This window comes from Schistocerca americana, chromosome 2 (assembly GCF_021461395.2).
Source record: "Schistocerca americana isolate TAMUIC-IGC-003095 chromosome 2, iqSchAmer2.1, whole genome shotgun sequence".
NCBI lineage: Eukaryota > Metazoa > Arthropoda > Insecta > Orthoptera > Acrididae > Schistocerca > Schistocerca americana.
In genome coordinates, this window is record NC_060120.1 from 602,481,456 (window position 1) to 602,496,103 (window position 14,648).

Below are 14,648 nucleotides of genomic sequence, written 5' to 3' on the forward strand. Positions count from 1 at the left end.
CTCTTTGTTGACCCCATTTTATCATGTTATCCGGCTGGACCCCAAGGAATCTTAGTTTGAAAATGAGGAACAGATTTTTTTTATTAGATTAAGACTTAAAGTTGGCAATGAACCACTTACAGGCCTTTTGAGGTATTGTCTGAGCTGACTTTGAACCATTCAGTAGTAGCCTTGTATTATCAGCAAACACTTTTGAATTGTCCTTTGAAGTCATTAGAATATCGTTTACAGAGGTTTCATTAGAATATTGTTTACAGAGGCTTCATTAGAATATCATTCACGGAAGTTAATAACAAGAGTAAGTCCTTATGGGACCCCACATTCCTCATCTGAGGTTAGTTTTGTATCTGGCACAATCTGATAATGAGACCCTCTACTTTTTGTTATGTATATAAGACTTTATTGATGGAAGAGGAATACCATTAATTAATTAATGTGTGTAGTGTGCCAAGTACAATTTTATGATCTACACAGTCCAAGTGTTTCACAGGGTCAAAGAATATACCAGCAGGATAATTTTTCTCATTTATCACAGTGAGCACTTCATTTGTGAGGTCTTGTATTGCTGTCTCTGCATAGAATCCTTTCATAAAGTCAAACTTTGAGACAATTAACAAGTTCTGCTCACTTGAACACTTTAAAAAAGATTGGAAGAAGTGACATAGGTAGGGACAGGAAAAAATCTTTTTATTTTAAGGCCAGTTTCAGTATTATATTCTGCTGATTTTGGCTGTGGATGTCCAGAAACAGCCTCATAATCAACCACATTTTGAATGTCATGTCAGAGTCACTGCTCTTGACATGGTGAATTGAACTAACACTATTATTCATGCACACCAGTACATCACAATGTGAAAATTGCTCCTACAGCCATCAGTGAGCGTTACAAAAGCATGTGCAATGATTGAGTGTTGCCACAGCCATGTAAGCGTGTGTGTGTGTGTGTGTGTGTGTGTGTGTGTGTGTGTGTGTGTGTGTGTGTAAGTAGTAGTAGTAGTAGTAGTAGTAGTAGTAGTAGTAGTACGTACTTTTTAGTAAAAAGAGCTTGAGCTCGAATGACGATGAACTTATCTCTGCACTATACGTCAGTCTGCCTTATTTTGCCCACTGAAAATCTTGGATATTCATAGCTGTGCTCAAGGTGGGTTCCATGAGTGCACATAACAGTCCACAAGATCAAGAGAAAAGCCATTTCATCTGAGCTGTAGGAGCGGTTTTCTTTTTTTAGACAAATGAAGAGTCTTTTCTATCATGGATCATTACGGACGATGAAACTTGGGTGCATCACGTTAGACTGTCCTAAAGTGGCAGCACCCACAATCTTCACAAAACATGAATTCAAGGCGCTTCTGCTGGCAATTTTCTGTTGTTTAAATCATATTTATTAAAATCTGTATTTACATTACTAGCCGAGTACCTAGAGTTGTCTGATACATATTTATTCCAATCTTGTATTAGTCTAGCTTCTCCTTCCCTCTTTCTCTATCCACACTCCATCCATCTACTACTCCCCGTCTCACTGTCCACCTGCTCCTCCCCATCTCCCCGTCTCGCTGTCCGTCTGCCCCTCCACATCACTCCATCCCTGTGTTCGCCCCCTCCCCTCTGTTGCCCCACCCCCTTACTTGCCCTTCTGTCGCCTCCCACTCCCCAGATGGTGGGGAGGCGGCAGGGACAGACAATTCTCTGTGTTGAGAAGAAAAGTAAAACTCCAATTTCAGCATTAAATAAATATCAAATACCAAATTAATAACTTCCTCTCTCAGAATTATGATATTTTTACATGAGAAGAGGGAAAATCCCAAATTTTGTGAAATTTTGTAAAAACCATCAATTTTGCACCATAATGCTAAATATTCCAGACTTTGCATTATTTTTCACTTTATCATTTACGTAAATTTTCCTTTCTCTAGATATAGGTCTATAAATATATGTGATTTGCTTATCTTCAGTTTTGCAGTTGGTTATTATTATAGCACGTTTAACTCTATCAGGAAAGTTGCCCATAGTCATTGGTTGATTACAAAGATAGCTTAAAGGTAATCCTATCAAGTCTGCACAAGATCTTATTATTTTACTAGAAACACCACGATAGCCAGCAGAATTTCTACTTTCTAATGACATTATGAATTTTCTAATTTCCTTAGGTGTTTCTTTCTTAAAACTATTGTCTCTCTGTGGTGCATACGGTGTCTGCACAAAGAAATAAGCGTTTGTTTATTTATTACTGGTGCAATGTTTGCTGCCACTGTGAGGAAGGAATCATTGAATCTGGTGGCCAATGATTTGAAAGTGTTGTTATTTCTGTGTAACTGGGTCAGACTGTGAGGGACTGATCTTCAAATCTCCTGAGTTATGCAGGCCTGCATCATTGTCAGACTCAAAGCTTGAGTCTGCTTATAATGTTCTGTTATTTTTGATGCTCCCCAGAGGCTTTCTGTTTCTCTCTCCAATACAAACATTTAAAACACCAGAGCACACTAATACGGAGATCTCATAGTCTCGAAATAAAGGAGACCTCAGTGCAGGGTCATTGTATTTTAACCTGATTCCCAAAAAAAAAACCATGCATTTTTTTGATTAAAAAGAAGCCCAAAAACCCAATAAAACCTCATTCTATTATGAAAATTTGTTTAAAATACAAAGTATTACATAGTTAGCCTTACACAAATAGCCACTATCTTCATTGAAATCAACTATTTACTGTTGCAAGAATTTGTTTTATTAATATTTTGTTTTAACTTTCTTGCAGTATAAGAAACACAGTTAAATGACATTTACACTTGCAGAAAAAAAAGAACTCTAACTTGGTGTAGAATCATAATTACTGTAAAGTACAATTTATGTTCCACAAAATTTTGGGAGAACTGCCGCATGTTTGTAACTTCCTGCCACAATATTTTGGTGCAGAGTCTTCTGGCCATCTTTAGGTGATAATGGTGAAAATGCACTGAGCTCTGGTATTTAAGGCCCTGCTGCCACATGCGTGGTGGATTCATTTGGCATTACGCGTGCACTGCTTGAGAGTGTTCGATTCTGATGTGCCTGACACCCTCTTTGGTGAAAACTTGCTGCATCAATATCAATTTGATTGTCTTCCCATGGTTCCATAACAGAACTATGCTGGCTACAGATCTCCTGAAGATGGCCAGAAGACTGCACCAAAATATTGTGGCAGGAAGTTACAAACATCCAGCAGTTCTCCTGAAATTTTGTGAAACAGTATGTACACCGAGAAAGTTTTAAATCTCACATCAAGTACAATTTAGTTTAAATACCAAAATTTTTAATCTTCACTAACTTATCAGTTCTTCTCTCTCCTAAATTATTTCTTAATTTTGATCAAACAAGCCCTAGGTGGGTAAAGATTCTATCTGTGGATGCAGTGCTGGCAGAGCAAGAAATGAGGCACTATAAAGTAGTTGTAAGAATAGGTTAATGTTTTTAATAAATTCATAATAGGAAATTAAATTGAACTATTTCGTCATCAATATGAAAACAATCTGATAAAACCCAGTTTTACCCACTGGGTGTCTCTTTTATTACCCAGGTTTTTCTCAGCCCTGTCTCAGTGGGAAACAGCTAAAATGTACTCATCTTTGTTGAATATTATGTGGGACAAGTGACCAGTGGTTGAGCTATAGAGGAGCTCAAAGAACGTACTTCAACATTGCTCACTATCATTACCCCAAAGATATAAATATAAGGCAATCCACAAACCAAGAGATAGGTGTATGTATTTCGCACAAAGTTTCATAATAGTAAAATCTTCTAGTGTTTCACTTGTTTTTACTTCCTGACATAGACTGGTAGTTACGTTAAGATTTTTTGGTCACTGGGGAAACATTCCAGTCACCAGTCTGCACAACAAGAATTGTAGGAGACACATTGTTATAATAAATAACATTGACTGTTGGAGATAATACTGCTATTAAATTAATAAGAAAGATCCAGAATCGTGTAGAAAACTAAAAGTGAAAAAAATTGGAAGTAACTAGAAGCAAACCTGTTACCTTTCTATTCTAATTCACAATGCTAGCAATTATGCTGTGGCTTTGACATGGCAGTAGTGCCCTGTTATATGGTATACACTGTGTAAAGGCTATATCTACTGTTGTAATAGTAAGATATTTAACTATGACAAATTGTAACAAAAATGACTCACTTTTGATGGTTCATCATTTGCCGTAACGTTGATACGGTATAATAACCAAAAACATCAAAGACACTCCATGCAGTATGACAACTCCCAAGTTCTGCTTGTGACATAAACCGATGCTGCGTCTCGTTGGTCACATTCCTCACCACGAGGCAAAATGTAACATGCCAGATTCTTCATTTCGTGCTTTGCATTGTTGTGGATTGTGGGATTCCACACTGTGAGAGGATGACTTAACACAAGATCTTCACATATAGGATATAGTTTCTTAGTATTTTATATTAAGTAAGAGACTTCATAGGATGCTCTTAAGTGCTTTTAATCAACAAATTTTTGGATTTTTATAGACTTTTCGAATCTTCTGTAATTCCAGTATCTATTCAAATTTCTTTACAGGTATATTGGCATAGGAAGCATGTTTCGCAAGTAAATGCCTTTAATTTTTGCTGGTTTCAGGCTTTCACTCATTAAGCATTTATTAAAAATCAAGCATAGAGGTCTGTCATCAGTATTTCAGGGAATAAAAGTAGATCTAGTTTCCTGAAACATTTCATTCCATTTTCACTTTATTTGCATACTAAGACATAATGACTACTGTTTGGTGGGTTTGCTGCCATACATAAAATACTGACATAGTAAATGGTAGAATTAGTGGTAGTATTCTGGTTACTATGGAAATACAGTAAGACACTGATTGCATATGCAAACAAAGCAATCAAAATGAGGTAATGCCCAATAGGTACGCAACATACCTAATATACTAATGATCTTAACTGACAAAGACTGCTAGGGAAACTGCCATGGGCTGTGCTTGCTTGTGGTAGTCTACAGTAGCCTTTGGTTGTTTTACAGCTCTTGTCCCGTATGATCAGTATTATCTGTTGTCTTGTTCTTTGACAGATTTAATTTCATACTTATCTGTAAGATACTATGGATTATTTCTGGCTCTGAAACAATACCAGTCTGTAAATTGACAAGTCTTACTTGCCTCTTACCTCTCTTTTATACTGAAGCACATTAGAAGCACTAGACTATGTGATGTAGAAAAAAATAACATTTAGAATTCTTTATGTTGTGTACTGAACTTCTAAACAGGTACACACTGTAAATAAAACTAAGCAACTTGCTAGATCATCAAACAAAACCAGTCACAAACTGTTACTAATTGATCATACTTGGCTGCTGTTAACTTCAACATAGCTAGTCCATGAGCACAATTGTTGGAAGCCAGTGGAATTTCCCCCTAGATTGGTGGATGAACGTTACATTGGCATGTAAACATGAGCTAAAGTTACAGCTATCACCAAGACAAAGGAATGAATGTTTACAATGATGTGACTGTGAAGATTTGCAATAGTTTTCAGTCAGTAAGAGCATAGCCCATAAAAGGCAATGTTCCGGGCTTGAGTCTTGCTCCAGCCTACAGTTTTAATCTGTTAGGAAGTTTTAGATTTTATTTATTTGCGCCACTGAGATCTCTTTTTTTGAATTCACCCAAAACAAGTGAAAGCAATACTATGATTGTTTTGTAAATGCAGTTCTCAATGCGCTGTTTGTAATTATACTGCGCTCTTGTTAAATGCATTGAGCTCAGCTGTGTGACAGTGGGTTAGCAATAAAATATTTTTTAATGTCATTGTTTTCCTGTCAGTATGTTCAGTTTTTATTTCACTTTTATATTTCAGGGCTTAAGCGTTTATATAAAATTAATATGCCCTTAGTATACTAGCGTACCCGGAGATCTCTGGTACATTTGGAACTATTGTTACAGATTCATGTACAAAGCATATATATATTTTAGACATCTATAGGATTTGATTCGGTGCGATATCAATCTGGTTGCACAATCAATCACAAACATAGAGATGGTTCAGTACCTTTCTGCAAATTTTGCCCTACAAGAAAGAAAACATGTTCATAAATGTACCATTGTTTTTATACACTGTGCAGTTACATTAATGTGACCACCTGTCAAAAGCCTGAATAACTGCTTTCTGCTGGATGGACCACTGTGAGATGCTCAGGAAGAGTGTCAATGAAATTCTGGAAGGTGCCGACAGGCACGTGGAGGCATGCCGACCCCAGTGCTGTGGTGAGCTGTGCTAGGTTTTTTGGTCAGGGCTCCATGGTGTGACCAATGTGACCCAACAGTTTTTCGATTGGATTTAAATCTGGCTAGTTTGGCAGCCAGAGAGCTGCAGTAAACTAATCCTGTTGCTCTTTGAACCACGCATGTTCACTGTGAGCTGTATGATATGCTGCATTCTCCTGCTGGTGGATGTCATTGTGTTGAGGAAAAATAAGCTTCACATGGGTTTGGGCATGGTCCCCAAGAATAGATGCATACTTGGTTCGATTCACCGTGCCTACCAGAATTACAAGATAACCCAGGGAATGCCGTGAAAACTTTACCCACACCATAATGCTCCCTTCTCCGGCCTGGACCATTCTGATGATTGTTGCAAGGTTTTTATTTTCAGACGTTTCATGCCAATGGATAGAAAAAACATGATTCACCTGAAAAGCCCCATTGTCGCCACTCAAGGGATGTCATGTGTCCTGTACATAGCGACATTAGCGACATTCACTGAACGATTTTTGAGGAGACACTGTTGGTAGCCCCTTGGTTTGTCTGGGCAGTCATTTGCTCAACAGTTGCATGTCCATTCACCCATACATATCTCTACAGATGTCATTCACCCCTGTCACCTATGGCCCATGGTGCACTGCAATTGCCTCTGTGCCAGTTTTGGATAGTGCCATTATGCCACTCACAGTATACTTTAACCATGGCAGCACATAAACGCCTTCAGGGTGTATGTGCCCTTAGACAACCAGGAAATCCAGAAAAATCAAGGATTTTTTTCATCCAGGAAAAATTCTAGATATTTTTAAATTCTGGGAAATTGTCATTGTTTTAGTTTTTGGTGTCTGCCAACAGCATAATGTGTCAAAGGCTTTAGGATGAAGACTATACAATACTTGAATGTGCATTGGGTTTCTTAAATCATGGATTGTTTGCCTCTCATTCAAAACTTAACAAGTTGAGGACTAGCCACCCAGAAAAATTTCAGGGCCAGAAGCCCTGACATTTATGCCATTATTTGAAATTTTGATGGCACATTTGTTTTGGTATATCTAAAGGATAACACATTAAAAAGCCAAACTTCAAGGTTAATTTTTCATATTTATTTTAGTTCTCTCATAGATTACAAGTTATGCAATAACAATGGCAGAAAATATGATTATTGTTAAAAAAATAGTTCAGGTGAGTTCTTGAGCAATTTCACACGTAATTGGCTTTTCTATTGAAAAGTAAAAGTGATTGATGGAACATGTATTCAGCCAGGTAGCCCACAAAATATTCGGTCACAACAGTGAAATCTATGATCATGCTTATCAAAATATCCAGTTGCTGCAATTTAAGCTGTGCTCTTAGGATCCTGCCTAACCACACTTTTAATTTAAACCATTAACTTTCACATGCATGTGTTCAGACTACTTCATAGTGATGTTGCTATTGGCTGACTGCATCACATACCCTATGCTCTGAATATCTGCTGTCATTGAGTGGTGAGACCATGTAACATGAGCTGTGATTGGCTGACAAAAGTGCCTAGCAGTGTCGAATTCAGTACTTCGGAAGCTACTGTGTTATATTTGGGGAATTCATATTTATACTTTTGTAATACAAAAATATATAGTGCACACGTTGCTGCACATCAATGATGGTTCCAAAATAAATTTTTTTTTTTTTTTTTTTTGCTGGGTTTGTTTCCTAAAGTGCTGGGAAGTTCTGTGCTGGTGTATAAAATGTGTACCATTCAAGACTGATAAGTTGTATAGTTCCAAGGGAAATTATGTTGTCACTTAATACAGAAAAAAGCATTTTCACCTGGAACAAGGGTATTTTTAACTGGGAAAAATCTGGTGTGGTTTTTTGTTGCATCTATACACCCTGAGTTTACAAATTGAGATATTCCAAGAATGTTTTCACTCTTGACCTGAGGTGAAAGACGGTGATCATGCCTTTTTGGACGTCAGATAAATTACTCTGTTTCCACATTACGACAACAACTGCACTATTTTCCTTGTCCTCCAGACAATATATATATCTTCCACTGCTACTGCTGTCAGCTGCTGTCTTGAGTAGTTATTGCACACTGATTTCAAACATTGATGTTTGTCACATTAATGTTACTGGACCATGTACTGATCAGCCCAACCCCTGTACATCTTCACAATGAAGATTTTTGCATACATTAATTAAAAGTGTGTAAATATACTGCCAATATAAATTTGAAGTGGTTAGTGGAAGAGGTGCTAACTCACAAGGGTATATTTTGAATTAGTGCATATTATATGGTTGGCAGTCATTAGTATATTCTCAGAATCCTGGAGTTCTTTTACTCTTGCTGCCATTCTCCTTCGCTGCTCTTCTAGTCTTCTTCACCCAATCTCTCTGATTTTGTTTCATGATATAACCAGTATCTTTATATCTTTCAAAAATAGTAACATGCACTAAGCCTTTCAACACCTTTTTGCTTGTAATTTTCTTGTATTTTTTTCCCTCAAAATCCGTGCTATGTACTTCTCATTTTAAAGCAGTTTATTTTCAAACATATTTTGAGACTGAAAACTATTCTAGTTTCGGAGTCTTGATGATATTCTCTTGTTGCTTCTACGTATAATGATTTCATTTTTGCTGATCTTCATGTGGATGTTTATTTGCTGTTTTGAATTTACCTTTAAGTAAATTTAACTAAGTTCTTGTGCCTCTCTTGTAGGTTTTGCAGCAGAAAGGATCACGGATGTGAGATAAACTGCATAAAAGGTTAATACAAATTGAAAATGAGATCAATTGCACAAGTGGCTCTGTGTTCACCTATGAGGCACCAGACTGAACATTTGAACCCATGAGATTCTGAACACTGAAACATGTTCTTGGAGTGTTAATTTTGGGATGCTTTATGCTTTGCTCTACGCAAATTCAGAATGTGAACTTTATCTACAGAAAGTTATTAGTTGGTTTTCAAGAATGAACTCTTAAGTCAGTTGTTTGAAATGCAGTTGGCCGGGTTAGTAATTGGAATGCTACTGCACTAGGAGAATTGAATGGAATGGAAACACATTCTAAACTGTGTTACGTTTAAAATAAAAATAGATTAATTAAATAATGGTGACTTTCACCGAAATGAAAATTAATGTTACATTTAAACAAAAAATACACATTCAATTTCAAGTAAAAATAGAATATAATAGAAAGCCTGTTACTATAATATAAAATGTAATTGTGTGTTTTTGTTATTTATACCTTTATTTATTGAGAACTGGCACCAGGTGCTCAGCATTTTTGTGTAATTTGATGATATATCGTGTGAAACAATCTAATTTTTACCTTGCTGTAAAATAAATGTACAATTTTGTAAAAAAAAAAGTTTTCTGCAAGAGTTAAATGACCACAAAGACGATTATTTTGTAGTTGGAATGTGAAATGAATTGTGCAGGTTCTGCATGACAAGTTTCAATTTGTCACTACCTGTTATTTAATTATGTTTATACAGAATTTCATTTTCCTTATTAGATGAGGAAATGAAAAATATGAATGGATTCCATTTGAGATATTAATGATCAAGAATTCTTTGTTCATATTGCACTAAGGTTTATAGTGCTAATAGTGAATAAAACTCACTGTGTGTGTGTGTGTGTGTGTGTGTGTGTGTGTTTGTGTTTGTGTTTGTCTTTGTGTTAGGTGTGTGTGTGTGTGTGGGGGGGGGGGGGGGGACGCACGCACGCGCGCGTTGCGCGTGAAGCAAGTTTGCGAAAGGGAGACGTCTACTTGTTTTCTAAAACTATTGTAAATGCTCCTGTTATAAATTAATAAAATGTACCTTTCCTTAACACTTTATGTGGATTATTGATTTAGTCATCAAAACATGTGTTGCTCACTTAATTTTTGTTTCAGATTGTGTCATAATTTCAGTTTTCTTCTCAGTACTTCTGAAATAAAATAAACTATAAAAAATACTTGCTGTATATTGTATATACCTTACAATTCATTTTAAAACATGCTGTGCTACTGTTTCGCAAGTAAAGGAGAATATTTGTTTCAGTGCAACGTATTTAGTGAATTACGCTGGCTTATGTAACCTGGCTCATTGTTCCTGCAGAAAAATACGATTAATGAATAATGTGTGAGAGGTGTAGGTCAAATTAAAATATTGTTATTATTATTGATTTGGTAGAATTTTAGCCATGCTATCATTGATCCCTGAAATAACACCCCATTTAATACTGCAAGTGCAATTAACTATCATTGTTCAATGATGAATGTAAATATTGTGCAAATAACACAGCAATCATATTCACTCATGAGTGATTAATGTTCTGCCCGTAGTATTTTATTTATTTAACCTGGTCCAATTAGGACCTTTAGGACCTTTCTTACATCAGACCACATACAAATATAATAAACAATATAAATAAGCCACCTACAAAGCATTTTACATTACAGTTTAATTAATGAGTGATTTTGATTTAATTAAGAATAAAAGTGAAAGGATGATTTATCCATATTTACAGGTAACTGAGGCCATTTGAAATAACAGTGCTGACTAGGAAAATAATAATAATAATAACAATAATAATAATAATAATAATAATACTAGTAGTAATAGTAGTAGTAGCAAATGGCAATATAATCAGGAACACAGCCAAAAAGTGAAGTATCATGGCATACTGAATTACAGGAAATGTAAATTCAGTTAGACTGCCTCAAGATAAATACTCTGGGATAAAGTATTGTTAACAAGTAAAGGATCCATAAAAAAAAGGCATATATTACTGATGTTTCAAGCAACTAAGCATTTACTGTCGTTCTGAAGCTCGGCACATAATTCTTTTTCTTGTACATTAACATACAAGCTCTGCAAGCCACCATAGGGTGCATGGCGGTGGGTACCTTGTACCTGTCATTTCCTTTCTTGCGCCACTTGATGAACGAGCAAGGAAAAAGCATCTGTTTATGTACCTGCACAAGGACCCTAGTTTCTCTCATCCTCATAGTCCTTATGCTATATGTGCATTGGCAGCAACCGAAATGTTCTGCAGTCAACTTCAAATCATGGTTCTCTTAATTTTCTCAGTAGCGATTCGCAGAAAGATTGTCGTCATCTCTAGAGGGATTCCCATTTGAGTACACGAGGAATCTTTCCAATACTTGCGTATTGATTGCACCTACTGGTAACAGCTCTGGCAGTACGTATTTGAATTACCCTTAGATCTTCCTTGAATCTGACATGCTGGGGATCCTAAACACTCTAACAGTACTCAAGAATGTATCACACAAGTGTTCTATGAGGGTGTTTGATAAGTCTGGTATATTTCCATGAAAGAGTGGAACACTTTTTTTTGTGCCTTCATGGTTGTTAAACTTAAGTATTCCAAGGATTGTATAGAGAATTTCAACTGTATACAGCACACAGTTCATTGTTTACAGCGTCTGAATTGGTCAGTGTGTCAACTGTGATTGAAAATTGAGAAAACAGAGTTTCTGGCTGTTATTAAACATTTCATTTGAAGAGTTGGAATGCCACACAGATCAAAACAGAGGTGGATGAAGTTCACATGGGCTTTGCATCATCATTGAAGAATGAATGTAAATGTAGTTTGGCAAGCACTGAAGACAAAGTGTGCTCCAGCCATCCAGTTGGTGTCACGACATATGAAACCATTGACAAAATTAATGATAATGGTAATCCCAGACCACAGAATAAAAATTTGTGAGATTGCTGAAGCTGTAGGCATCTCAACTGAGTGAGTACATAATATCCTGTGTGGAGAATTGGCTACAAAGAAACTGCATGCAAGGCAGGTGCCGTGATTGCTCACGGTCAGCCAAAGGCCCAGCTGGCACAATTTTCAACACAATGTCTGGCAATGCTTAATCGCAATCTGCAATACTTTTTGTGCTGATTTGTGACTGTTGAGGAAACCAGAGTCAAAATGACAGTCAACAATGGACAAATGCTGGCAAAAGTGCACCAAAGAAGGCAAAGACCATTTTGTTAGCTGGTAAGATTATGTCCACTGTTTCTTGGGATTTCCAAAGAATAATCTTCATAGATTACATGAAAAAACAAAAAAAAAAAAAAAAAAAAAAAAAAGAAAAACAGAACTACATTGTACCCCATTATGTTTCATTGTTGGATCCTTTGAAACTTGGGTTGGCTGAGAAAAGACCAAGGTTGGCATGCAGGAAAGTGCTCTTTCACTGGGATAATGTACCATCCCATAAATCAGTGATAACAATGGTGAAAGTGCATGAATTGAACATTGAATTGATTGCTTTCCAGCCTATTCATGAGACTTAGCCCCATGTGACTTCTTCCTGTTACATAACTGTAGACTTTGACTTACTGAGAAGAAATTTTAATCAAATGAAAAAGTGATAGTTGGAGTCAATGAATATTTTGAGTAGGTCAGAACCTATTTTTTCCAATGGGACAAAGGTGCAGGATTGCTGGACTAAGTGTATGTCACTCAAAGAAGACTATCGAGAAGTAAGGTGAAGATTTTTTCTTCCTTTTTTTATCAGACTTATCAAAACACCTTCGTATAAGGGGACTTCATTATGTAAAAGCTAAACTTCCCTAAAATTCTCCCAATAAACCAAAGTTGACCATTTGCCTTCTCTACTATCATTATTATTTGCTCATTCTTGTTTCATATCACTGTGGGACGTTATGCCTAGATATTTACTCGATGTTGCTGTCAAGCAGCACATTTCTAATGCTGTATTTGAACATTGCAGTGTTGCTTTTCTTATGTAGTTCCATTTACTTACATTTTTCTACATTTAGAGGAAGCTGCCATTCATCACACCAATTAGAAATTTTGTCTAAGTCATCTTATATCCTGCTGCAATCTCTCAAATCAATGATGACGTGCTCCTGTACACCATACTTTCATCTTCAAATAGCCACAGATTGTTGCTCACTGTGCCGGACATTTCATTTATGTATATCGAGATTTAAAAGCAGTCTTATCACATTTCCCTGCGGCACTCTTCATGATATCCTCGTCTCTGACAAATACTTGCCTCAAAGGCAATGAACTGAGTTCTATTACTTCACAAGTCTTTGAGCCACTCAAATGTTTGGGTACCTAATCCATGTGCTCAGACCTTCGTTAACCATCTGCAGTGGGGTACAATGTCAAACACTTAACAGAAATCTAGGAATGTGGAATTTCCTGTTGCTCTTCATCTGTGGTTCGCAGGATATGACATGAGAAAAGGACAAGTTTCACTCTTGTGAAAGAGTGATGGTTTGTAAATCCATGCTGATGTGTGGACAGAAGTTTTTCCATCTCGAGAGAATTTATTATATAGGATGGTCAGAAACAGTCTGAAAAGCTTGTAAGGCTGTTGTGCAGTGTAGGATTTGCCGAGAAATAATTGTTAAGAAAAAAAAATTCAATACATTGTGCCATTTCTGAGTTAATTTGCATTAAAGTTAGCAAGTCAGACTTTTGCGCAGGCAAATTTAATTAGACCGCCAGGTAAAGTTAGTGTCAACTGTTCTCACAGTGTAGATGATAGCGCACGAGACTGCTCAGGCTTTGGTTCAGGTTTAGCCCTTACTACCATCTCATATCCTATTTTTGTATCTCTGTCATGTTTGGTTTTAGGAAACCAAATGAAGAACACGTTTCACAACAACATCTTTGGCAGGTCACTTTAATTTTCATAAATAACAGCCTAATTGGATAACTTCAATGCTAATTAGCTCAGGAATTCTGTTAAGTATTTTTTTCTTGACAGTTATTTGTCAGCACAACCTAGCCTTCAACACCCTAACAAGCATTTGGACTGTTTCTGACCATCCTGTGTTTGAATTAGGAATATGTTAAAGAATTCTGGAGCCAACTAACATTAAGGATATTGGTCTGTAATTTTGCGGATCCATTCTCATGTCATTTCTTATATATGGGTGTCACACTTTCTTCCAGAAGCTTGGAACTTGGTGCTAGGTGAGAGATTTATGATAAATGCAAGCTGAGTAAGACGCCAATGTCTTAGAGTAATCTCAGTAAAACCAAATAGGAATTCCATTAGGAGACCTGACAAGTTATTTGTTTTCATCTTGTTTAATTGCTTCTCTTGCCAGGGATGGCTGTTATGTCCTCCAGACAGGAGTCTGTATGACTGTCAAAAGAAAGTATGTTTGTTTGATCCTCCTGGATAAATGATTTTAAGGCAAAATTTAAAATTCCATATTCCCTTCTGCTGTTTTATATTGCAGCACGATACAGTCAATTAGTGATGAGACAGAAGCCTTCCACCTGCTGAGTGATTTTAAGCAGGACCAGAATTTTTGTGGGTTCTGGCTATTTTACAGATGCACGAATTTCTACAAATGTTTGAATGACAAAATTTACCCATTCTTGTTTGAACTAAGATTGCAACAGTCTTTGCTCCCTCAGCATT

At 36.6% G+C, this 14,648-nt stretch overlaps 1 protein-coding gene across 1 annotated transcript in view; it reads left to right on the plus strand.

Moving 5' to 3' along the window:
- Nucleotides 1-9,596, plus strand: part of LOC124591123 (BTB/POZ domain-containing protein KCTD5) — a 71,319-nt gene extending 61,723 nt beyond the window's left edge. Inside the window, exon 5 of the mRNA XM_047131706.1 lies at nucleotides 8,947-9,596. Coding sequence (XP_046987662.1) covers nucleotides 8,947-8,976 — 30 coding nt within the window. The 3' untranslated portion in view covers nucleotides 8,977-9,596. The remainder of the gene's footprint in view (nucleotides 1-8,946) is intronic.
- The last annotated feature ends 5,052 nt before the right edge of the window (nucleotides 9,597-14,648 follow it).